The sequence below is a fragment of the Mytilus californianus genome, unplaced genomic scaffold (assembly GCF_021869535.1).
Source record: "Mytilus californianus isolate M0D057914Y unplaced genomic scaffold, xbMytCali1.0.p SCAF_3, whole genome shotgun sequence".
In the NCBI taxonomy this organism is placed as follows: domain Eukaryota; kingdom Metazoa; phylum Mollusca; class Bivalvia; order Mytilida; family Mytilidae; genus Mytilus; species Mytilus californianus.
Window position 1 is genome coordinate 127,457,830 of NW_026262679.1, and position 27,120 is coordinate 127,484,949.

Genomic DNA, 27,120 nt, shown 5'->3' on the forward strand with positions numbered 1-27,120 from the left:
GTAGGACTTTGTGGGTAAAGGTAAAACACTAATTACAATGTTCAATGAATTACATATTTTCTATAGGCTTGTATGCAGACTTCGGCAAAACTACGAAATCAAATATCCACAAAAATACAAATTTTTCACAATCCATGAACAATTGTTACCCAAGAAAATAAATGAATCCACATATATGCTAGAGTGGACATTTGTTTCTTGATGTTTTCTTCACTTGACAAGACCTGATTTTTTTTAAGATTTCAAAGGTAATTTCAGGAAATATGGCTTCTTAATTTTTGTTTAAACTTATTTTTATTATAAGTGTTCATTTCATTTCTTTTATGCTGGGACTTGTTCTTTTTACAAGGTAACCTGACTTTTAATGTGATGTCACAGAACTCAAATATGTGTCTTTTGCTTTCACCTACAAATTTTTTTTTAATACAAAATGGCAATATAGGACATGGCATGGAAAGTGAAAAGAAAATAAATTTGAGAAAAGAAAGGACAGATTTGTGACGTTTATGAAGCATAAAGGGATAGTACATGGATTTAATAGAAGGACAATTGAGGCTGGACATAGATTCAACTCTTACATGTGTAAAAATAATCCTTGATTTGTATTTTTATTCTTCACTGAAAGCAATCTTGGTCTTGCTATAATTATTGGGGCTACAGGATAGGGGGAAATCCCATTTTTTTGCATTAAACATGTCAATTTTTTTTTGCCTCAGTGTAGTTTTTAGGCCTTGCCCCCTGGCTCCCTAACTTCAAATCCTGGCAATACACATGACTTTTCATTTTTGGACACCTTCCAGTAATTTTCTAGATGGTGAGACTACATAATAAAGGGTATTGTAAAGTATTCAAGATTGCAGACAAAATGTTACAGGAAAAAAGATGCCCTAATTGTTGAAGGTCCAATTAACAGGCTATTATTTCAACTTGGATTTATTTTTAATTATGGAATTTGCATAATTTCTTGTGCTTGAAAATTTTAATAAATTCCATGTTTATTCTGTATTTTAATGTTCTGTGCGGCGCACAACACTTTCTATTATAAAGAAAAATGCACATTTTCAATAGAATGTACTGTGCGGCGCACAACACTATCTATACAAAATACATTGTATGGAAAGTGTTATGCACCGCTCAAAACATTATTATACAGAATAAACATGGAATTTATTAAAAATTTCAAGCACAAGAAATTATGCAAATTCCATAATTAATAATAATTCCAAGTTGAAATAATAGCCTGTTAATTTTAGAATCATCAAATATTTTTGTCTGTAATTCAAAAATATTAAAACACCCAATAAAACATAATTTTTTGGCAAATAAAAACATTGTATGTGAATTGAGATTAAAGAGAAAGTTATATAAATATCTAAAATGTGTTCTGTCTTTTCTTTACATTTCTGGGTTTCTTTTCTGTATACTAGTCAATTATTTTCTATCCTTTTTACTTCAATGCAATAAGGTTTATTTTATTTACAATAAGATGCAATATATTTCAATGATTTTATATTACTATATTTTGTATAACACTGTGATATTGAATGAACACAAATACTAACCTCTAAGGTCATGTAAAATAAATTATCTGGTTCTTTGGATCAATGATTATCTAACATTTAGATTTGTATCAATTATTAGTGGATAACAATGTTGTTTGACAATTATAGCATGCAGAGTCAAATATTAAAAAAAAAAAGATGAAAAAAATCAGTTCCCAGCTTGATTGGATATTTAAGCCATGATAGGACAAAAAGAAAATAGATAAGGTTTCATTTTGTTTGAAAGAGAAGTAAATGCCTGAGAACTGGACAGTTTATTTTATTAGACCTAACACAATTGTGATATTTTGATAGTGAATTTTATTTTTTACATGGTATATATTTTTGAATGTTTTTGCCAATTTGTTGATTATAATAATGTTAGTAAATCTTTACCTGTGTGTTTTTTTTAAATAGAATATTAACAAAGTAATTGTACATGTTGTTTTTTCATGAATATAAAAATAAGATGTGGTAGGATTGCCAATGAGAAACTCTCAACCAGAGACCAAATGACATAGGTGGCAACCATATGTCACTGTACGGCCTTTTATGCTTTTAATACTTAAAAAGAGGATAAAGATACACATACTTACAGTAGAACGTGCCAGCCAGGAAAACAAATATAAAAAATAAAATAGATACATTCTAGTAAACATTAAAACATGACTGTATGTAAATACTTTTTGAATACAACCTCCAAGTATTTTCTAGTAGTACAAAATATACTGCATGACGAACAGTTAAACACTCAGTAGTTATTTTGTTGTATCATGACTTGCTATGTATAATTTGATTTTGTTGTGTCCCAAGGCTTCGCTTAAGGGTTATATATAATGTCATAAAGAATGCAGTCTGACAAGTAAGTATGCCAGACTTGTGTTTAGTCTACATAAGACTCATTAGTGGCGCTTGAATCAAACCTGTTGAAAGGAAAAATCAATTATATGAATTTGAAGAGTATTCAAAACTGAAAATTTCCATCTATGTATCAGTATCATCAAAATGGCTTGTGATATATTTTTACTTACATGGTGACTGACTGTGCAAGACCCTCATAGAGAGTCAAGGTCGTTAAACACTCCAGTAGTACTAACATGTCAACTGTTTTTTTATCTAGCTTATTAGAACGAACAAAATGTATTTTTGTGTACTCGTATACTCTTGTTGTTTTACAGTTTATATAGTTTTACTTGTTACATATAATTTGTAATTTGTTTGTCTAAATTCTAATTAAATGTTTTGTTTTGATTGATCTTTACTGTTATATCTTAACCTCAAAACAATAAGTTCAAATGAGACTATATTGCTCACCTGTTATCTAAGCATAGTTTTGACAAACGTTTCTGAAATTGATCATGAAAACCCATTCAGAGCAGGTCTTTAGGGGTATGGTTTTCTCCCAATTGTGTTTAAAGCTTGTTATGTTAACTAATTATGTTTTTGCAACATTATGATCCCTAGAAGATAGAAGACCTGGATTCTGGATACCTTGTATGCAATTCCTTATGTTATGAAGATTCCGTCTGGCATATGTCCATTCTCCTTGACCTTTTTTTGGTTGAGCAACAGATTCAAATTTTTTTTTTTTATTTGTCTTGTGAATTTCTCCAATATTATCTCATTTTCATGGTTTTGTCTGTTTATCAAATACTATATGCAATAGGTCAACTTTATTTGGTGTAAAAAATGATTGTAATGTGAAGATGTCTGTCTGGCAGGTTTCATCTGACCTTGACCTCATTTTCATAGTTCATTAGTCAATGTAAAGTTTTCATGGTTATGTTTGTTTTTCAGATACTGTAAGCATAAGGTCAACTATATTTGGTGTATGGAATGCTTGCATGGTGTTAATATTATCTGGCATGGTTCATCTTATGTTGACTACCCCCAAGGGTGACTGGGGAATAGAAGTATGGTCGCCATTGGTCTTCCTCCGACCGGCAGTAAAACCCTTGCTAAAGTGGGGCGTCCGTTTGGCTGTGCGGGATGTACAAATTTGCAGCCACGTCCGGTCAGAATGGGGACGTTAAATCCGATGCCTCGTGTAAAGAGAGTGCCACGCTCTTTGCACGTTAAGAACCCTTGCAACAACTCTTTGAGGGGTCCGTAGGTGACCTGTTGCAAGGCTAAATTTCTGTCCCTATCCAATATTCCCTCATTTCCCGTGGCAGTCTAAATTTCGTCTACCTTAACCCCGAACGCCCCTATTACAGAACCTACTTATTGTATTTATTGTTAATTTGTTCTCGTCCTGAATATGCATGAAATATTTGCCACTGGACGTTAAGCAACCAACAATCAATCAATCAATCTTATGTTGTCTTCATTTTCATAGTTCAGTGGTCTATGTTGAATTTTCTCAGAAACCACAAGCAATAGATAAACTATATTTGGTGTATGGTTTGATTGTAAGGTGTACATGTCTGTCTGGCAGGGTTCTTCTGATCTTGACTTCATTTACAATGATCATTGATAATGCTTATTTCATTGGAAAATTTCAGTAAAACCTTCATATCACATATTTTCAACATAAATTCAATCATGATCAAACTAAGGCAGGCTAGACATTTCAGTGTGTGCACTCTTATTTAACCAATCTGCTCTTTTTGTAGTAATTTTACAGCACTTGTACCAAATTGCTGTTCTTCATCTCAATGTCACAGTGAGGTCTTCAACATTGAGTAAAAACTCTCACCTAACAGCAAGTTTAATTTGCACCAGTGTGAGTTCACTGTACACTGCATGTGATCAATATCTAAGAAAAAAATCAAATTTTTGAACATAGCTGCAGGATTATATATATAAAAAATTTATAAATTATAAGAGGCAGAGAAATCTAACAAATATTGTCATAAATACTGTGGATTCATTTAATTTTTTCGTTGGAGACCAATTTTCATGGATTTCGTGAACCACTGATTTAAATGTTCAAAAAAGTACAAAATTTTCAATAGGCTTATATGCAGACTTTTACAAAACCATGTAATCAAATATTCAGAAAAATACATATATGAATACGTCATAATTTGGTGGACTGAATACCAATTTCAACTAACAAACTGGCTGAATATGAGAGTATGAAATAGCACACATGTAAGAGAAGTTACATGTATCTAAAGAATGAATACGTGATAATATGAGAGGATACACCTCAAGCAATTGGAAAACTTCTTATCTGTAATTCATGATTTTTATAACCTCCTTGAACCTTTAACTTTTTTATGTATCCAAAAAATACACTTTTGATTCATTGAGAGTGTTCGCTACTCTGTTTCAATATAACAAGCTTTTTAAAAGATTGTTTTAGATTGATAATATATATATAACAGAGCTAAAAAATCAGAAAAAAATTCAAGGTACGTGTCCTTAATTTTGAGATATAAGCCATTGAAAATTTGGCGGGAAATGATTCTCTCTAGATTTTTCATACAATTAACATTTGCACCTCTTCTCTTTCAAAACTATGAAAAAGTAACAAGGATTTAAATATAGGATTTAAAAAAATTGCTTTTATTCAATATGTAATTAAATAATAATAAAATGCTTCGCTGAGCACAGCCTGATACGACCGCAGAGGTTGAACCCTGAACAGTTGGGGCAAATTTGGACACAATATTCAAGCTTGATACTATCTGAATTTGGATTGTCATCAAATTTTTGACATAATATAGGTTTCTGACACAAAATAAATGTGGTCCAAGATCTTACAAATCTATTGTGAATTACTGTGCAATTGAAGATTTCTTCTTGAAACTTTTATTGTCCGGAAACCAATGTATCTTCGGACGACGCAGACTACGACGACTACATCATACCATTATACAATCCCAAAAATTTTTTTGCAGTCATATAAAAAGAAAAGTAGGGGTTAGCGGGCAAAATATTTTAATGGTTCCACACGAGTAAAACCAGAGGGATCTGAATTTCTGACAAAAAGTCAATAACAATACTAGCAACATCCTTAAAGAACAGAGTAAATGAAGCATGAAAGGTAGGTCTACAATTAACTGGGCTATAACCTTTTCCTAAGAGTACACTTACATCTAAAGTATTTACAATACCTAGGTAATGCTACATCAGATAAAAACTTTCACTCAAAGTCAAGCATGAAATCTTGGTCAAAGTTATGACTGAATGCTGGTTAAGATGATGTATGCCAGTTCCTTAAATGGACATTTAGCAAAAATCAATTTGTTCCTAAAATGCAATGCATTCATGAAATCTTGAAACTTTAACAAACATTAGTTGACTATTTGTTTTTTGACTATTTTTACATGAACACCAATACACTCCCTACAGACCATGTGTATGCAATTGTATATAATCCTAGATTATATTATACAAGATAAAATTGAGAATGGAAATGGTGAATGTGTCAAAGAGACAACAACCCGACCATAGAGCAGACAACAGCCGAAGGCCACCAATGGGTCTTCAATGCAGCGAGAAACTCCCGCACCCGGAGACGTCCTTCAGCTGGCCCCTAAACAAATATGTATACTAGTTCAGTGATAATGGACGTCATACTAAACTCCAAATTATACACAAGAAACTAAAATTTAAAATGATACAAGACTAACAAAGGCCAGAGGCTCCTGACTTGGGACAGGCCTAAAAATGTGGCGGGGTTAAACATGTTTTTTGAGATCTCAACCCTCCCCCTATACCTCTAGCCAATGTAGAAAAAACAAACGCACAACAGTACGCACAGTAAAACTCAGTTTAAAGAGTATACAACCTTTGATGTAACCACTCCTTACCATATTATATAAGTCAAATTCTAGCAAATAGCAAACTTTGTCTAAAAAAACTTTTTTAACTTTGTCTAAAATTACACATCTGGCATTTAATGTATGGTCAACTTTCATAGAAGCTTACTGAATACAGTTTTTTCGTTCCATTCCATATGAGCAAAATCAAATCATCTAAATATTAAGTTTATTTATCACATAATTCATAAATATAACAATCAAGAAAATCTTTGTCTAAATTATTAATGAATGTCTATAAATGTCTTTAGGGGTCTGACTTGTCACTTCCCTGCTGCCTTCATAGCCTGAAAAACAGAAAGGTAAACAAATATAATAAATATGGAAACGGAAGATTGTTTATTGTGTATTTTTAACCAGCATTTGATATTAATTTGTAAAAATCAAGTAACCCCATAATGTGCAAAATATTTTCATAATGTCTGTAGGCTTATAAACATGGTCATTATCAGTTTTCAGACCACCGTAGGTCACATAAAAATACTCTAATAAATATTCATCTAAATGACTTCATCAGAAAAAAAAACAGATTTCAGTATACATTTATAATCTGATACATTTAGACTACTATATAAATGAAAGGGCACAGGTACTCCAAAATAACTGCTTATTTGTAAAATAAGAAAACACTAAAGAGGACAATAAAATTTCATTAACCAAGCAAAGGAATGTTGTTAAATCTATCAGCATGCCAAAACATAACATCTGGCAAACAACTTCAATTATGTTGACTTGAATTTCCCACCCCCCCTTAGTACATGTACAATTATTACTTTAGCCATAGTAGTTCACAGCTGCACTGTAGACATGGTTACATCTACACCAGTTAATCTCCCCTAGTACAAGTATTACCTTAGCCATAGTTCTTCCTAGCTAAGTTGGAGACATGGTTACATCTACACCAGTTAATCTCCCCTAGTACAAGTATTACCTTAGCCATAGTTCTTCCTAGCTAAGTTGGAGACATGGTTACATCTTATGATGATGATCTACACCAGCTCTCCCTCTAGTACAATTATTACCTTAGCCGTAGTTGTTCCTAGTTGAGTTGGAGACATGGTCACATCTACTCCAGCTTATCTCCCCTAGTACAATTATTACCTTAGCCATAGTAGTTCCTAGTTGAGCTGTAGACATGGTTACATCTACACCATGTAATCCCCCCTAGTACAATTATTACCTTAGCCATAGTAGTTCCTAGTTGAGCTGTAGACATGGTTACATCTACACCAGCTCTCCCTCAAGTACAATTATTACCTTAGCCATAGTAGTTCCTAGTTGAGCTGGAGACATGGTTACATCTACACCATGTAATCCCCCCTAGTACAATTATTACCTTAGCCATAGTAGTTCCTAGTTGAGCTGTAGACATGGTTACATCTACACCAGCTCTCCCTCAAGTACAATTATTACCTTAGCCATAGTAGTTCCTAGTTGAGCTGGAGACATGGTTACATCTACACCATGTAATCCCCCCTAGTACAATTATTACCTTAGCCATAGTAGTTCCTAGTTGAGCTGTAGACATGGTTACATCTACACCATGTAATCCCCCCTAGTACATTTATTACCTTAGCCATAGTAGTTCCTAGTTGAGCTGGAGACATGGTTACATCTACACCATGTAATCCCCCCTAGTACAATTATTACCTTAGCCATAGTAGTTCCTAGTTGAGCTGGAGACATGGTTACATCTACACCAGCTTCTCTCAATGACTCGATCTTCTCCTCCGCTCCACCTTTACCACCAGCAATGATAGCTCCTGCATGTCCCATCCTACGTCCTGGGGGTGCTGTTACTCCAGCAATGAAGGATATAACTGGTTTGGCATTTGGTCCCTGCAAACAAGGGATGAATTGAAAACAATCCTTAACCTCCCAAGGAAGTTTTTAAATCCAAATTTAAGATAAACCAGCCTACTTTTGATATGGTATAAAATTGTATTCATTTTATTTACCCCTGTGTTATTGTTATCTGTATTTATCATGATTAAAGTGTTCTTAAATTTAATGCTTTTTCTGTCATGTCTGTACAAATTCACTGTCAGAATTTCCTTATATTAACACAAAAATGAAAATCATGGTAGGACATTGTATGAATTTCTAGTATTGCTAACAAATCATTACGTTTTGGTGTATGATTTTGAAAATATTAACCAAACTACATTAGCTTCTTAGACAGCTTACTGCTCTTATAAGTTATTTTGCTGTCCCCTTTGATTTTTACATAAAATTTCTGTCAGTCTGTTATGTTATGTCCTAAATCAGGACATTTGTTTTTTTCTTCTATTTTTGTCCATTTACAAATTTGATATTGATGTCAGATCTTCTTATATGCCTGTTCTGTTGTGTATATCAAAAAGTAAAATAACAAAAGTACCGAACTCCAAGGAAAATTCAAATCAGAAAGTCCCTTATCAAATGGCAAAATCAAAAGCTCAGACACATCAAATGAATGGAAAACAACTGTCATATTCCTGACTTGGTACAGGCATTACCTTATGTGTTATTGCTTAAAACCATGAAGTTACTGGTTGAGAGGCTGTAACATTGACATTTAACTCACATACCTTTATTTTTGAATATTCCAACGATTTTTGTGATTTACAGAATTAGGAGTACTTTGCTATACTTTGTTTAAGTACAATGATAGTGATTTTTTGATAGTTTTATTCTTTTAGTTACAGTAGACAATTTTCACTTGACTGCTTTTATAAATAATAATCACAATATCGCAGCTTGAATTGACAGTACACGTAAGTAACATGTATACATTTGTTCTCCATGGATATGAGAATGTGCTAATGCTAATACAACTTCATACCATGTACCACTGATTCACCATAAGTGGTTCCCATTAAACTGACCTAATCAAAAACTTCAACACATTGTTGATGTCACCAACACTTCAAGTAGCACACCTAAGTCTAGCCTCGGAATTTTTCTGATGGGAGACAAAAGACAGTTGCAATAAATTGATTTTGATTTTGAATAAGTCCCTATCATATCAGTAGCTCCAGAAATTTAACATTGGTAAAATGTAAAGCTTTCTAATACGATAAGAACAGTTATTAATACCTCATTGTTAAGACAAGTATGAGGCCATAATTGTTTGTTTTGAAGGCTACCAATGTAATTTTGATATGTCTGGTTAAGACATAAATGGATGCAAGTATACAAGTGCTTGGGTATTCAGACTATTCAGTTAAAGCAGACAAACTTTTACTTACAGAGTTATTATTCCTAAGATATTCAGATGCTTTTTCTTCTGCTCCACCACCAATCTCTCCAATCAATACTATTCCTAAATGTATAATGAAAGAATATTACATTGTTTTGTCCAGTCTTCAATAAAAATCATTCTATAATTACAGTCTAGTAAAACTTTGATAACCCAGGAAGCCACACAATATCAAGTATTATCAGGAAACAAATTAAATATTAAATTTGTGAAATAAACAGAACTGACACTTTAACAACTACCAGCCATGTTTTCATTTATTTGTGTTCCATACATTAAATAATGCAATCAGTTTAAATTCAAACCATAACAGAAAGACAGATTTCATGTACCATACAACTGAAAATTTTCATGAAACAAAATTTTTTGAACATGCCTTATCCTATCATCTTTTCTAATGTTTTTACTCTAAAAATATTAAGTAAATCTGATATCCCAGTAGAACATCATTTGTGTGCAGGAAATATCGAAATGATAACTGTACTTGATAAAGTTGTTGCAATTCCATGTCATTTATTAATCTTTTAATAAGAAAAAAAATCTGTTTTTGAATATTGAGTGCCATGTTTGATTTTTACCATTTATTAGTTTTTGTCTTAAAACTTTAAAAAGCAAAAATGATCAAGACGACAACATCTACAAAAAAGTATAATAGCAAAAATTGTCAGTTGACTCCTTATTGGAGTAATGGGCTCTTTAATTAGGATTTTTACCAATTTTTAGTGTTTTTGCCTATCTGATTAAAAACTATATTATTACCTTTTGAATAGCCAAAATGATCAGCAAGACAAGACCTACAAATTAGTGTTTTGTTTCATCCTTTTTGTGTTTTGGGCAAAAACTGAAGAGGGTAAAGAAAAATGAAATCAGAGAAAATTATCCACTATACAAGATCTACAGAAAAATTGATTTTTGTCATGAGTTCTATTCTTGTCTAGTGTTGGAGAGTGTCCATTGTTGGAAGATGAACATAGACCTAGGTGAGCGATACAGGCTCTTTAGAGATTCTAGTTTTCTTCAACATATAATGTGGATTTTTTAGTACATGTACAAAACCATGAAATCAAATATCCATGGAAGTACAATTTTTCTTCAATACCCAAAGATTTTGCCCACGAAAATAAATAAATCCAGAGTCCAAAATTTCAATGGTAAGAAGTCTCCATTTAAAAAATATTTTGTTTGAAAGAATGATAAGGCTGTAAAAGGAAATAATGTATGTACCTTCTGTTTGTGGATCTGATAGGAAAACTTCTAAACAATCAATAAAATTAGTTCCATTAAAAGGATCTCCACCAATACCAACACACAGTGATTGTCCTAGTCCAGCCATTGTTGTCTGGTGTACTGCTTCATATGTTAAGGTACCAGACCTTGAAACAATGCCTAAAAATACACAAATATATTTTTTTTTAATCAGGTTACACAATTTGTTTTACTTTTGGACATGTTTGGTTCTATCTGCTATTCAATGTTTACATTAGGTTTTGGATTTTAACATATTTTGGCCTCGAGAATCACTGAAGAGAAATTGATTGTCAAAATGTGCATCTGGTGCAGTAAATTGGGTACAGTATTGTTAATGTTATAACGTTATTAGCAGTTTCTGTGTTTTCTATAACATGTATAATACATAATTTCTCAGTTCTTCTATTTTTACACAGTTTGAATTTTGTGATTAACTTCTGAATTTTACAGTGATGTTGTTAACCGAGCCCAGAAATTTAGATACAATCCCGGTAAACTTATCAATCCTCTTAATATACTTATTCTAAAAGGTTACCAATTCAACACTATAATTAGATCTTTGAATATTGTTTTTATTGGTATAAATATTGATTTTGTTATCAGTAAATTAAAACCATACTAAATATCATTGTTATACACCTATGAACATTCACGGTCCTACAATCTGTTGATACCTATATTTTGGCATTGCACAAAGTCATGTTTTTCTCTGAGTATTTATGACGTCTTAAATCTAAATCCACTGGATGTTGGATGTGTACTGACTGATAATTTAGTCTTAGATTCATGATTTTTTTATCAGTTGTTATTGGCTTTGAACTAGCTGTTAGTAGCTGTGGGTACTCTTAAGATCTGTAATTTGTGTCTTTTTTGTTGTTAGGGATGTATAAATACCCTGCCACCTCCAGTCTGTGCTTTTGTTAGATCTATGTAGTTCTGCTTTGTATCAATCTGATGAGTTAAGCCCTTTCAAACTGATTTTTAAAGTTTGTTCTTATGTTGTGCTGTAACACCACCATCCCAGGTAGGGGAACGGTTGAGCGCTCACAAACATGTTTAAATTCTGTATGTGCCTGTCCCATCAGGAGCATGTAGTTCAGTGGTTGTTGTTGGTTCATGTCTGTCATATTTGTTTTTCATAAATTGTTTTGTTATAAATTAGGCTGTTAGTTTTCTCAATTGAATTGTTTCCTATTTTTTGAGTCATGGCCTTTGGTAGCCAACTTTATGAAATGTGCTTTTCTCATTGTTGAAGGCCATACAATTTCCTATAATTGCTTACATCCACTTCATTTAAAGTTTTGTGATTAGTTGTTTCATTGGCAATCATACTACATCTCCTTATTTATATTTTCTAAAGCTATTTGACCAATAACAATGCTAATGCGTACAGGAAGATGTATCTTTTATGTTTAATCTCATCAAATAATAATTTCAGCTTATTTGTAGACATATTACAATCAACCTTCCATTTACTGTTTTTTTTTTGTTGTTCTTTTCCTGAGAAATCGAAAGTTTTTTTGAAATGTTCAAGACATAAGTATTTTTTCATGTACAACTTTTTGCCTAAAGAGGTTTATGACAGAAAAAATGTCTTATCTATAAGATTGACTCATGCAGCCATACTGTATTTCATATCAGAACAAAACGAATCCATGACATCGACTGTACTTTTATGTACTGACAGAAAAGTCCTTAAGTTTGGCAATTTTGCAGATGTCAAGTAGATTTGATACATTTATAAATAAAGTTATCAAAACTTGATAAAATATTAGATGTTTGATGAAATGATACAATCAATGTTTGCATGTTTAATGTTGATATCTGTTTTAACCAAATTCCCAGCTAAAATTTTTGCTATATGTAAATTGAAGAAGATGTGATATGATTGTCATATGTCTATTTCCAAAAACACCAAAATAAAGTGTGAAATGATTATGGTATTTATTCCCGTACTGTTTTCTGTATGATAAATGTACCTACCTATTTTCCCTCTTTTATGTATATGTCCTGGCATGATACCAATCTTACATTCACCAGGCTAAAACAAACAACCATAAGTATATCAAGAGGTATATACATGTATCTCTAAATCTCAATGTGTTCCCTAAAAGACGTCTTTTTTTTTTTTAAATCAGATCATTAAATAATACCAATAAGGTGGTAATGACTAAGTGAATGGTCACACTAATACTCTGACTTTGAAATGATAGTTAATAGTTAAACTTTAAATTCACTCTAGACTCAAGGCTGATTTAGCATTTTAATATAAAGCCCCGACCTTCCAACTGGGAAACTTTAATTGTAAATATATGTTCTGGGGAAATTTGGTCTAAATCATTTTCAATGAGACAAGTTTGAAATATTTCAATCTTTTTGAATTCATGTTTTACAAAGTGTTGTAAGGACAATAATACCTTGATAAATCCAGGACATTTGTGACTTACTAATTGCATAAAGACTGACCGAAATCTTGTTCAGATCAACATACCTTTATAATTCCAGGACAGTTGGGACCTACTAATCTGGATTTAGACTGACGGATGAGTTTATGTTTGACTTTAACCATGTCCTGCTGTGGGATACCCTCAGTTATACAAACAATTAATGGTACTTCTGCTTCTATTGCTTCAATGATTGCTGCAGCAGCAAATGGTGGAGGGACGTAGATGGCAGAGGCATCTGCATTGGTCTGATCTCTTGCCTGAAATACACATGCAAATTAACAACAAAATGTACACTGCAAAAAACACTGATGCAGGGATATAAACACTGACCCATACATGTAAAATTATATAAAATGTGTAGTATTCGTAGGGTTAGTTTTAGGTCATCAGACAGACCATCTAGAGATGTCCGAAGAACTACCCAGAAATCCTTCTCTTCCGGTTGAAACAATGGCTATTACAGACGACTATTTACACTAGAAGAGCAATCGGCCGTTCCTGACTGCAGGAACGACCATCCAAGGTATATATCGGTCTTTAGATATACTCGGGATCACAACATTGGCGCTGCGAGCAATTAGCGGGCAGTGTCAGAGCTTTTAGGGTTTTTTTTAAGGTTTTTGCCGGCCGGTTGTGGACGGCAAAAATAGTAAGGCAGGAGGGGGAAAGGTGATTTGGTTTATTCCAGCGAGGGAGTAAATCATTTCAGGCACTCGTGGAGTATTTTGGAGGAATACTTCACGGTAGTTTAGGAGAAAGGATTGTTCAAGTAGACGACAGGTGACCTTGCTGACCCTGAAGGGACAGCTGGGTACCAGTCACCGGTAACCGCAGACCAGAAGGACGGGTTACCAGTCGTCTTGTTATTGTTTTTTTTTTTCAGGTAACTGCAGACCAGAAGGACGGGTTACCAGTCGTTGTGTTATTGTTTTGTTTACTTCTGTTAACCGCAGACCAGAAGGACGGGTTACCCGAACCAGAAGTTTTCGTGTTATTAAATAAATAACTTGTGGTATTCTAAGTGTGTTGTTTGTTGTTGTTTATTCTTTAAATTAATAAACTTTGTTATAAATTGTTGTTCAGTGATTCACAGTTACAAATGTCGGTTGTAAACCTAAACACTTGTAGCTTTCAAGAGTTACTCCAGCTCCCGGGTATAGGCATAAAAACTGGGGAGCAAATAATGGACATTAGGGAGAGCAGGGGCTTTGTGACCGAGTCAGACTTGGCCACAATCTCCCACCTACGAGTAACAAGGGGCCTCTTATCCAGGCTGGACTTCAGCCCAAATGGAGGTGGCCAAAATATTGGGCCACCACCTCAGCTCCAAGGCAGGCATGGTGAGATGTTAGACAGGGAAAACACTCTCATAGACTGGGGACACATTGCCCCACAGGGAACACCATCCCAAGTACAAGGCAAATCTGCATTTAGGCAAGAAGCATGGCACCAGGGGCAAAGTCCCGGGCCCTCAGAAGGGCCCAGCCAGATGGACTCTGCCTTCCTTGAATATAGTCCATATCCCGGGGATGCTAAAGCTAGACCCGAACCCACAGGGAATTGGGACGGGGGCTACAGGGAACAGTTGCAGAAAAAAGAGTGGAGTCACCAAATTGGTGACCCAAAAAATTCGTAAGGGTTCCGCGGAACCCAGTGTCTCGCCTACTTTTTCTGTTAATCGCAGGCTCAACAAAAATGAGGAAGTAAATCAATAAAAATATTCCTCTTGATACTATCTTTTGATTATAAGAAGCTTCTGTCCAAGTTTGGTAAAAATCCAGGATAGTTTATGAATCTAATAAATGTTTAAAAACTTTAACTGAAGACTGAATGTAATGTTAACTGGAAGAAAACAAAATTTTCTTCTAGATACTAGCATTTGATCATAAACAAGCTTCTGTCCAAGTTTGGTACAAATCCAAAATAGTATAAGAAAGTTATTAAAATTTTAAAAACTTTAACCACAGAGTGAATATACTGTTTCCTGGCAGAAAATCTAAGTCCATTTAAAAGTAAAATAGGAAAAAATGGATTTATTTTTTTACAAAATTTCCTTCTAGATACTAGCTTTTGATCATAAACAAGCTTCTGTCCAAGTTTGGTACAAATCCAAAATAGTATAAGAAAGTTATTAAAATTTTAAAAACTTTAACCACAGAGTGAATGTATTGTTTCCTGGCAGAAAAATTAAGTCCATTTATAAGAAAAATACGGAAAAAATGGAATTTTATTTTTTACAAAATTTACTTCTGGATACTATCTTATGATCATAAACAAGCTTCTGTCCAAGTTTGGTACAAATCCAGGATAGTTTGAGATAGTTATTAAAATTTTAAAAACTTTAACCACAGAGTGAATGTAATGTTTCCCGGCAGAAAAACTAAGTCCATTTATAAGTAAAATACGGAAAAACAGGAATTTTATTTTTACAAAATTTACTTCTGGATACTATCTTATGATCATAAACAAGCTTCTGTCCAAGTTTGGTAGAAATCAAGGATAGTTTAAGAAAGTTAATAAAATTTCAAAAACTTTAACCACAGAGTGAATATTTGTGGACGCCGCCGCCGACGCCGACAGAATGTAGGATCGCTATGTCTCGCTTTTTCGACTAAAGTCGAAGGCTTGACAAAAAGGGTTATCCCCCTCACCACAGAGGTATTATTAGGAACAAGCCGTATTGGCCAGGTAAAGACAGTGCGTGGGACAAAAATAAACCGACCTATGGGGAAATACCTTCATACCCCATGGGTCACATAAGCAACTATGCAGGTCAGGGGTCAGCACCCTGTAACCAACCAGCTCACACTGGTGGGGTACAGTATGAGACACCCTGCAGTAGGTATGGCAAGTGGCAAGACAATAGGGGCGAAGACACAAGGCAGGCCCCATCAAAAATCTATGGAGAGAGGCAAGACAATAGGGGTGAGGACACAAGGCAGACCCCATCCCGTGCCTATGGGGATAGGCAACCCCAGAACCAGTATAATCAAGGGTATACGCCAGTGCCCCCACAAGGGGTCACCGCAGGGGGGAGCTATGGGCAACAGGCCTACCAAGTACCATATATTGAGGATAGGCCTAGGGAAAACACAAGGGGACCCGACAGCAGAGGTGGGGCACAAGGAACTTCAGGTGGCGTCTCTAAAGTTACCAATGCCCCAAAAAATATTAAGTATGACGGGAAGGGCAACTGGCAGGCCTTTTTCACAAAATTTGCAAGGTATGCGGAGGTTTGTGAATGGGGTCCACAAGAATGCAAGGACCAACTTTGCTGGTGTCTTGAGGGAAAAGCCAGTGAGTATTATGCCCTCATAACAGAAAGAGACCAGAAGGTCAGTTATAGGGAGCTTGTGGAGAAGCTACACAAGCGTTTTGGTTTCAAGGCGCTCCCCGAGACTGCCCGGGTCCAGTTTAACAATGCCCGACAAGCCCCTGAGGAGTCTGTTGAGGACTGGGCTGATCGGGTGTTGTCCTTAGCGACCAAGGCATTTAGAAACCTTCCTGACGATTACATGTACGAGCAAGCCATAACACGGCTGTGCCAGGGTATTGAAAACAAACAGTTGGGGGTGCAAGTCTCTAACCTTCAGCCCCAAAGTATTGAGGAGGCCATAGATAAAATACGGCTATTCCAACATAACACCCAGGCAATATATGGCAAGCCAAATCGGCGTGACGTTAGGCAGGTAACTGATGGGCAGTATGAAGACCACCCTGAGGCCTTCCATGAGTATCAGGGGCCCCATGTAAGGGCTACCATGGCCCTTGAGAGGGCCCCAGTCAGTACATGGAAAGTGGAGTTAGAAAAGTCTGATAAGAAGTTTGAAAACAAACTTGGTCAAGTCCATGAAAAATTAGACGACATGATGGACCAATTCAAGCAACTCCTCACAAACCCCATTGCAGGAAGCTGCTCACCTGGCAGACAGACAGGGACAGAAAGTTGCCACCACTGTGGGGAGAGGGGCCATTTCAAAATGGAATGCCCAAACTTTGGAGGTAAGTCCGTCTCAGGGAGTCCCTCCACTGATAGAGGGCCTCCATTGGAGGGAGTGTGCTACCACTGTTTAAAGCCTGGACATGTTAGGAGAGACTGTCTGGATTTACAGGGGAGGGATAAAACTGTTACCTTCATAAATCAGTTAAGCAGAACTGCAACAGGACCATTAAACTTAAACGGGACTACTCAGGAGGCCGGAGTGTGTCCCTGCAAATGAAGTTAGGCCTCTCAGTAGTTGAGTCTGTACCCCAAGGCAGAGTAGCGGAGGTAGCTATAGTGGGCCCAGGGGTAGGTGCCAGGGACAGAGAGGGGAACAGAGAATCCAGTGTGTCGGTGAAGGTTAGAGCAGAGATTGAGTCAGAGCAGTGCTCCAATTCTGACGGGGAGGCAGCTCCTTCAGGCAGATTGGACTGCTACTTATTAAAAAGTCTTGCAAACACATGTGCTGCCACAACAGAGACAACTTTCGCAAATGATGAGGAGACCCAAGAGAGTTGGGACTCCACCTCAGATGGTGAGGCAGATACCACTTTGATAGAAAGAGCCAGCGATGAGAAGATAGTCACAGTTTGCCCGCAATACCAGGGTTCGACATGTCCTACTCCTTTAGTTGACGGCGGAATGACTGACAATACTGAAAAAGGTCGCACACCCATCACTTTTGTGGACCCTTCCTCAACTGGAGAAATTGACAGAAAATCTACAGGGTCCTCCACGGGAGCAATTAACAAAAAGGCCACAACTGAAAACAACAGTCCAATCAACAAAGGAACAGCCATTAGTATAGAATCTTTATGTGACAAGGACTTATTATCGGCATCCGTTAATCCAGAAAACCCAAGGTTGAGTTTGTGGTCACTTTTTAAAGCAGATAATGTGGGCACTAGTTATTTTAATCTGCAGCCGCCACAAGTAGACAGTGGGACACCAGTCTTTTGTGTGAGCAATGTCACAGTTAGATCAGGTCCCAACAGAAGACAGTGGGACCCTGGAATTCCCTACGTTAACAAAGGTATAAATAGAGTGCAAGTGAGGAAAAATGAGATCAAACTCTTCACGATGGAGAATGGATCAGCACTACCTACTGGGTCCAACTATACAGAGGACATGCAGCCACTAAGTGGCCCGGTCTTAGTTTGTATAAAGACAGGGAAGAGGTGGCATACAATCCAGAGAAGAACAATTTACAGTTGTCTGGGTTCCCGATTTGTTGGGAACCCATTGTACTAAATTTTAGTGTATCAGTAGACCCATGGATACAAAGGGTCTGGTTGGGGGGATAGGGTGTATACTGTTTATTATAAAGGGATGCATATTTTCTCTAAATTTGGTATGATTTCCGTATTTTGTTAATTTTTGGCGAAATTCACAGGGCCCACCTCAGTAGAGGGGGCCTTATTAATAAAACTGGGGGGAGTGTAGTATTCGTAGTGTTAGTTTTAGGTCATCAGACAGACCATCTAGAGATGTCTGAAGAACTACCCAGAAATCCTTCTCTTCCGGTTGAAACAATGGCTATTACAGACGACTATTCACACTAGAAGAGCAATCTGCCGTTCCTGACTGCAGGAACGACCATCCAAGGTATATATCGGTCTTTAGATATACTCGGGATCACAAAAAATGTTTTCAACTGTAACCAATTTTCTTCTTAAAGTACATATAAATAAAAACATAGTTATTTTTAAGATAGCGATCTTTTAACTGCAGGTCAGTGATGATTAATGTTACATCTCAGACAATAAATGATAAAACCAATTATAATATATAGTTGAAAGAAAATTTATTAGTGAATATAAATATTAAAATTTATATCAATTCAATCTTACTGCTTCTAGAAATTAATGTGGTGAAAACGGGGATGACAAAGAAATAACTGATGATCAACTGTTTTAAATACAGGAAAAATTATTAATTTATATCAATTCAATCTTACTGCATCTAGATATTTTTCACTATTGGGAAAATTGGTTTTTTATTCTTAAACCATTGCTGGTCACTAGCTAAATGGTTAGTCACATGAATTTTTTGGCACAGACTGAATATTCTTCTGATTGAAATTTAAAAAAAAAGCTGGAAATAAACTGTTAACGCACTTTAAAACCAACACTTGTCAAATACATATGTTGTAAATGTTTAATAGGTGTATTCATCATCAATGGTTATCTATATTTACAATCAAGTGCTTTTTATATATTGCATGAAAACAGTTTCATATTTTTTTCTGTGATCATTTGTGAGAGGGGGGTCGGACCTTTATCGGGACTCCGGGATCGGGTGTTTTTAAGCTCGGGATTTCGGGATTGATCCTTTCAGGATCCAGGAATTCTTTTTTCGAATTTCGGGATGTCGGGATTTAAACTTCTTTAAATTTGGGACCTTTGGATTTCATGTTTTTAAGCCCTGGATTTCGGGATCAAGACCCCTCCAACTCCCCCCCCCCCCCCCCTCATTTGTAGATAGTCTAATAATTTATTTGAAATTTATTAATGTTTTTTTTTTAAACATGTTTAATGGCTAAAGGAGACAATATATTTTTCCCTGGAAAACAATGTCTTCATTAAAATAAAAAAACAATCTTTCCTTAACAGTTCATTTTTAAAGACATTTATTATCTGGTTGAAGTTAACCCTTGTTTTAAGAAGTATAATAATTAATTGTTTTTTTTGAAAAACAAATTATTCTTAGTTGTTACTGGTAAGTTTTTTTGACAAACAAATTATTCTTAGTTGTTATTAGTAAGTTTTTTAAATGTTCTATCATCATTATTTCATCATGCTCTTTAATTCTATCAACGGATCATTAATGTATAATATTTACTGTATCATTACAGTGTAAGGGTCAATGTTCTTTTGTCGTTTATATAGCTTCTAAAAATCAAGAAAAACAAAAACAGCCTGTTAATGAAGACAAAAGTAGATCAATAAAAGTCACTGTTTGTTTTTCTCTTATAAAAATTCAACATACGGAAATAAAATGAAGTATTAGATAAATATTTATGTGAAAAAAATTGTAGGAACCTAGGAGACCCCAAAATATTAATACTATGTTGTTTTTCTGTCTTTAATAAAACAAGAGTAGTTGACTATAATTATTTAACTTAGGCATTTCTAATGAAGGAGATCCAGGAAAGCCCTATGGATGCCCCAAATTTTTAAAGTGTTATTTCAAATTTTTAATCAATTATATATGATTACAGTTAAAGCAGCACTAGCTGCCAAATTCATCCAGTAAATTGAGTCAGACTCTGAAATTTGATTTTAAGCAAAGTTAACCGAATATCTGAAATCCAAGGTTTTCATAGAAAACAATAAACAAAGCATTTACATTATATCTATGGCAAGCCGTTTCTATATTTATTCAATTTCAAGATATCTTATAAAGTAAATAAGATATCTATAAAGTATATAAGATATCTTGTATTCTATTTAAGATATCTTATCTAATTAGAAGTTAATACTTTAAAAGATATCTTATTAAATTTAATAGATATCTTTTAAGCAAATACTATACGAGATATCTTGTATATTTTATATAAAAGATATCTTTAAATGTATATAAGATATCTTATTAACTTTATTACATATCTTGTTAACTTTATAAGATATCTTACAAGCAATACAAGATATTCTATATGATTGATTTATCAAATATCTTAATAATTTATCAGATATCTTATTTAGCTTTAAAGATATCTCTATAAGTTTATAAGATATCTTATTTAATTTCTTATTTAATTTATAAAATATCTCTATTTACTTATAAGATATCTTAATTTTTTTAAAGATATGTGATTTAATGTTTAAGATATCTTATTAACTTCAACTTGAATAAAACATCTCACAAATAAAACAAGAAATCTTTTAGTTTATTATATATCTTATATATGTTAAAAGATATCTGATTTAGTTAGATATCTTATTTACTTTATAGGATATCTTTTTAAGTTTATAAAATATGTTAAAAATAAAAGATATATAAGATATCTTATACAGTTTACAAGATATCATTAAAAATAAACAACATATTTTTTTAGCTAGATAATATAACTTATAAACTAAATAAGATATCTTTATAGACTGTTTAATAAGACATCTTATTAAATTAAAAGATATCTTTTTTTAGTTTATAAGATATTTTATTCAGTTTAAGACATTTCTTTTTTGAATTTATAAGATACCTTGAAAATAGAATAAATATAAAAATGGCTTGCGATCCATATCAAGAAGGGGCCCTATATAACTTACAATGTATGATAATATTTTGCTCATTGTTGAAGGCCATATGGTGACCTATAGTTGTTTACATCTACATCCTTTGATCTCTGGTGGAGAGATGTTTCATTGGCAATCAAACCACATCTTTTTTTATATGGAATTGTTATAAAGTATCAATATGAGGACAGGACGCTGTTTAATCACCCATCAACATGACCTTTGAAGAAAGCACATGCACAATTGTTTTCTAACTGTTGGAGGTCGCATGCCTCTATGGATCCATCTTTTAAGTGCAATTTCTAATCTACCAATTTCTTTCTTGTTTCCAAAATGAGAAACATAAGGATATAGTAGATACTTTTAGTCAGACATGTGCATGACGTTATTTAATTTACTTTCCTTTATGACCTGAGCTCTTTTAATAAAGTTTTAAATTAAGTAACTACATTAGTAAAAGGTAAATATAAGACTGTAAACAAAGTAACAAAAATGTGCAAATTAAACAAAGGTGATATGGGGTTAATGTTGGAAGGGACATAGCTATATAAGTCTCTGTTGAGACCAGAACAGGTAGACATACCGGAAGTATCCATGAAGAAACAATGGCACCACAAAAAAAACCAGCTTAAAGCTCTTGATCTACTATTGATCTTCACTTCTTATATTTGATTATCTAAATTCCTCATGTTTTCTTGTCTTCACTTCTAATGTTTCATAGTCCTAACTCCTCTTGATCAATTTACTCCACACTTACCTCTTGAACAGAGTTGAACACAGGAAGTCCAAGATGTTTTTGTCCTCCTTTTCCTGGAGACACACCTCCAACCATTTTAGTGCCATATTCAAGAGCTTGCTGACTGTGAAATGTTCCCTTTAAATATAAAACAACATCCAGAATGACTTTTAACCACATTTTAACACATATGTAAGCCCTTTTGTTCATTAAAGGTAAAAAAAATATATAGTATATGTACATGACTGGTCATTTCATCTTATCTTTTTCTGTCCTTTTTTCTCTTGATACATTTAAGTACATGTCTGGTCATTTCATCTTATCTTTTTCTGTCCTTTTTTCTCTTGATACATTATACCACTTGTCTTTGGTCTTACTATGACCTTTAAGGTAGTTTATATCATACATTGTACATGTTAGGGAATAGATATAATTTGAATCATTGGCTACCAAATTTATAACCTCGGAAGCCCAAACCCTCTCTTTTCACTAAATGGCTATATGCTGTATAATAATTTTCTCTCTTCATGAACACTTCCATCTGCTGCAGCTTTATGTACCTTTTATGTGAAGCTTCATTGATATTCCTTAAATAATGTGAAAATCTGTTTCGTTTAAACTTGTACATGTTATACATGTACATAGCTTCGTGGAACTCGGAAAAAAATGTGGCAACTTGTAGTTCATCCAACCAGCTTCATAAGATTTTTATTATACATGTTACACAACTTTTATATGCCAACATGAACAGATTCATTTGAGGGCTAAATTCATGCATGTGTGGTTAAGAAGGTCATAGAAAATCATCATGAAACATTTGAAAATTATTTATAAGATGTTTCTTATTAACTATGCATACAGAAATCATTTGACTACATTGCTGGGTAACCATCAATTGCAACATTTAGGAAAAAAATTGTTTTAATGGGAATGTTAACAGATTATTGCAATAATACTCTGGAAAAAAACTCAAGTTTTTGATAAAATACAAATTGAAGATAGTTGTACCTGTTTGCCTGTAAATCCTTGGCATATGACCTTTGTATGTTTGTTGACCAGCAGGTTAGGTCGTGAGTTTGTGTAACAGTGTCTGATTCCTACTCTGCCAATAGCTGTATAAATATAAAATATAAATCAAACTGCCATCTGGTGTAGTGGATGGAATTACCTAGATAGTTAGAATGTACATCTTCAACAACTGATGATTATGGAATATTGCTAAATTTTCTTACTTTACATGTTATAGAATATACTACCATTAAAATTAAAATGGAAACGCATTTATCCCTTGAATAAAAACAGTGCATTAACTTCTGAAACTCAATGATTCTTTATTGTATTTATTTCACAAAGTTCTCTTGGAATGGAAAATGAAGAAATATTCTGGTCATATCAAAAATTTCATTAAATTTGTATCAGTAAATATTCAGTTAATTTGTCATTTCGTAGAATCATAAATTTTCACATCAAAATTGAATAAATCTATGACATCTGGAGCTTTTGGGTGTTGCTGGTTGATGTGGTAAGCTGCATTGTCCATGAGTCTACAGAAATTTATTCTGTAAAAAAATATCTGCCTTTGCACATGTTGCAATTTTAGAATTATTTGGAATTGAAGTCTTAAACTTTGCAGACATTACATTATTATAATATTCATACAATAAACTTTTACATTACTGTGACAAAAAATACAACCAAAATTCACGATAAATTTGAATTTGAACACAAGAAATATCCATCTTACTATGTTTTGTCCAGGAAAACATGGATAATTTTTTTTTTAGGATTTCTGACAACCACTGATCAATACAGCACAGTCTCTTAACTTTTAGTCAAACTTGATTGATGACTACAGTTGTTGCGTAAACCCCTGAGGGTTTACGCAGTATATATTGGACGATGTCCGTAGTCTTTCGGAACACCAGATGTTATTCAGAATACATCTGTTCTTTCTATGACCACCTTTCATACACATGCGCAATAGCTTATTAATTGACCTGTTGAATAAGCATTAGCATCTTAAAGTTGCTATAGAGATATGTTACATATGATGCGAAATTTATTATGAATCTTTTGATGCAAGCTACTTTAATAAGCATTTGAATACTTCCTTGCACGTAATTACAAGCTGCTAATATTTACCTACATATATGCGTACTTATTTTAATTAGAGTCGAACGTTGAAACTAGATGTGTTTAGATATGAGATAAGATTTCATGTAAACAATGCGATTTATATTCGGAACGAGAATCGTTAAAATTAAAATCTATAAAAGAAGTATTACTAGCATTTCATTTAAGATTTTGAGTCTGGGGAAGATGTACTTGATGTACAAAGTAGGCTTCATTATTCATTTTTTTTTTACACTGAAATTAAAAAGAAGTCTTTCATGCACTTTATTAAAATTTTACGTCTAGAATAGAACAAGGACGTATATAATCTATTATACCTCCTTGAATGGATGTAAAAAACGAGGATTTTTTCGAAAAAAATATCGTTTATTAAAAATAATGTTTAAATTAATTATGAAAGTACATGGCAAATTGAAATACAGTTATTTTCCCTGTTTAAATATTGCAACATTATTTCCTTTTTAAAAAACAAGGAGGTCATATAACCTCCTTGATTAAAATAACAAATCAGATTGTTATAGGTATATCTGGATCCTTTTTCGTTATTAGAATGTGAATAAATAGATATTGAATATGAAAAAAAAAACTAAAACTGAAATCTAAATCTAAAATATATTTTTAAAAAAATACATTTGACCATGCAGATGAAAGAAATGATACTTCAAGCAGAGACAATATATAATATAATGTATAATAATGTATTATATGTCTCTGCTTCAAGCAATGAAATAACGAATTAAATGTGCCGCTTTAATTACGATCGATAACCTTAAAATTAATCATCCCATGCAATTTCAGCAGACTTAACAGGGTCAGCGATAAGATATCAAATGTCTATTTATAGACACCGAGTGATGACAGATGCAGGCAGAGATAAGAAAAAATAATTTCTATTTATAGTTATCTGAGCCAGGGAACAGATTATCTAACCTGTAGTAATTAAGGCGCTTCAAAATGTTCGTCAAAATAAAAAAAAAAAAATATTATTTCTTGAAAACGATCAGATGATGAATTTTCGGTTTTAATTATTCAAATATGAAAATGTAAAATAGTGCAAGGAGATTTTGAAAGACGACAGGATAATTGATACTTAGGTTTTATGCATGTAAAATAGTTTTTAGGAAATTTTGAAGTTTGTTTTATTTATGTTATATTTTTATAATTTTGACCACAAGAGCTTTGTGTGACCATTGTGATAATGTACCGATGTAAACGCGTTATCTAATTAATTAAAAGCTCCTGGTCAACTGTTCTCATAACTGTGTAAACTAAACTTTCTCTGATGTCTTATATAACAGCTACGGTGTATGGGTTGTAAGTGTTTCTTTGTGATGTTAAAGTTGTGTTGCAAAATCAAATCGGTTGTTGTACTAATTAATTAGATTACAAGACAGTAAGTGAGTATACAATTATTTATAATTGATACTGAGAGAATCTTAATTATATAGAGTGACGCCTGTTGTTACCATATGTTGACATATTGGCTGCATTGAAAGTCCATGCAGGTGGAGTGAGATGTAGACTTTACGAATGAGACAATAGCCTATTCAAATGATTTTTTAGTAATCTAATTTGAAAAAAATAGAAAGACAATATAAATACTAAAAAAATCATAGAAAGATCTTGCAAGGTTAATGATTTTTTTTCTTATTATAATTACGTTTTTAAATGGGTTTTTTTAGTCGTTAAATACTTTAGGATACCTTACATATGTCATGCTCTCGTATAAAAATGGTGCAATTGAAAGAAAAAATCGTCACAAGTGAAATGCAGATCATTATTGCTTAAAACATGTATACTATTTTATCATACGTGTAAATATATAATTGAACCTTACTTTAATTGACGAGTGTTATTAATTTGTACTTTATAGTGCACATTATAGTAATACCATGGACACTAGAGTTTAAGATTATTAGAACACAAGTTTATTGCTTAATTATGATTAATCTGTCAGAGAAAAGGATTTCATAACCAGTTAAAAAATTCAATATCTAAGCCAATTTCTTACTTAAACACTTTCCCAATTAACTTCAAGATTCAAAATCAAAATTTGTTCAAGTAATATCTTTGCATATAAATTGATACATTGTATGTGTCTGAATGTTTGTTTAAAATAAAATATTATTGGTATTAAATTGCTTTGTTGTTTGCATTTACGATTTCTTTCACTTAAACATAGAAGCAGCAAGAAACATGACATTGTATGACATATATAATTGAGGAATTAGTTTCTTTAGTATCGACTAATTAGAGTTAAATAAAAAAAATCAATATTGGAAATCAAGGATTTTTTTCATTCAAAACTGCTTTAATATAAAAATCAGAAGATGTGGTATAAATGTCAATGACACAACTCCCTTTCAAGACACAATGTGGTACAATTAAGCAAAATTTTACAGGTTACATTTTTCTTTCAATACAAGCCATCTCAGTGATCAGTAGGCTATGTATACAGTGCCCCCAAATGACTAGTATAAAACTATCCAGCACGAGAGAAAAAGGATAGGTCAATATAAGAAACCTACAAGGCAACTTCAGTTCCATTTCAATATTTAGATTATTCTAATGGATTTGTCAAATGTCAGAGGGAATATCTGTTTTAAATGTGGTAGGAAAACCAATGAGACAACTCTCCATCAAGACCCAGTGTAGTCAAAGTAAGCAATTATAGGTTATAATACAGCCTTCAACACAAAGGCTTGGCTCACATTGAACTGTATCCTACTAGTGGCCCCAAGACACTGTTATAAAACAATTCAAACAGGAAAAATCAAATCTAATT

General features: G+C 33.5%; 1 protein-coding gene across 3 annotated transcripts in view; it reads right to left on the minus strand.

The window, feature by feature from the left end:
• Nucleotides 1–6,465: 6,465 nt before the first annotated feature.
• LOC127736155 (succinate--CoA ligase [ADP/GDP-forming] subunit alpha, mitochondrial-like) overlaps nucleotides 6,466–27,120 on the minus strand; it is a 30,735-nt gene continuing 10,080 nt past the window's right edge. The window contains exons 2-10 of one of the 3 annotated variants that reach the window (XR_007998830.1): nucleotides 23,211–23,314; nucleotides 22,224–22,340; nucleotides 13,294–13,506; nucleotides 12,786–12,843; nucleotides 10,779–10,940; nucleotides 9,544–9,617; nucleotides 7,885–8,152; nucleotides 7,571–7,649; nucleotides 6,466–6,600 (exon numbers count right to left, since the gene is read on the minus strand). Coding sequence is in view for 1 of the 3 variants with exons in the window: in XM_052246712.1 (XP_052102672.1) it covers nucleotides 6,577–6,600; nucleotides 7,964–8,152; nucleotides 9,544–9,617; nucleotides 10,779–10,940; nucleotides 12,786–12,843; nucleotides 13,294–13,506; nucleotides 22,224–22,340; nucleotides 23,211–23,314 (941 nt within the window). In the remaining 2 variants the exon portion in view is untranslated. Of the gene's footprint in view, nucleotides 6,601–7,570; nucleotides 7,650–7,726; nucleotides 7,806–7,884; nucleotides 8,153–9,543; nucleotides 9,618–10,778; nucleotides 10,941–12,785; nucleotides 12,844–13,293; nucleotides 13,507–22,223; nucleotides 22,341–23,210; nucleotides 23,315–27,120 lie in introns of all 3 variants that reach the window. The other 2 variants (XR_007998829.1, XM_052246712.1) reach the window with 2 other exon arrangements.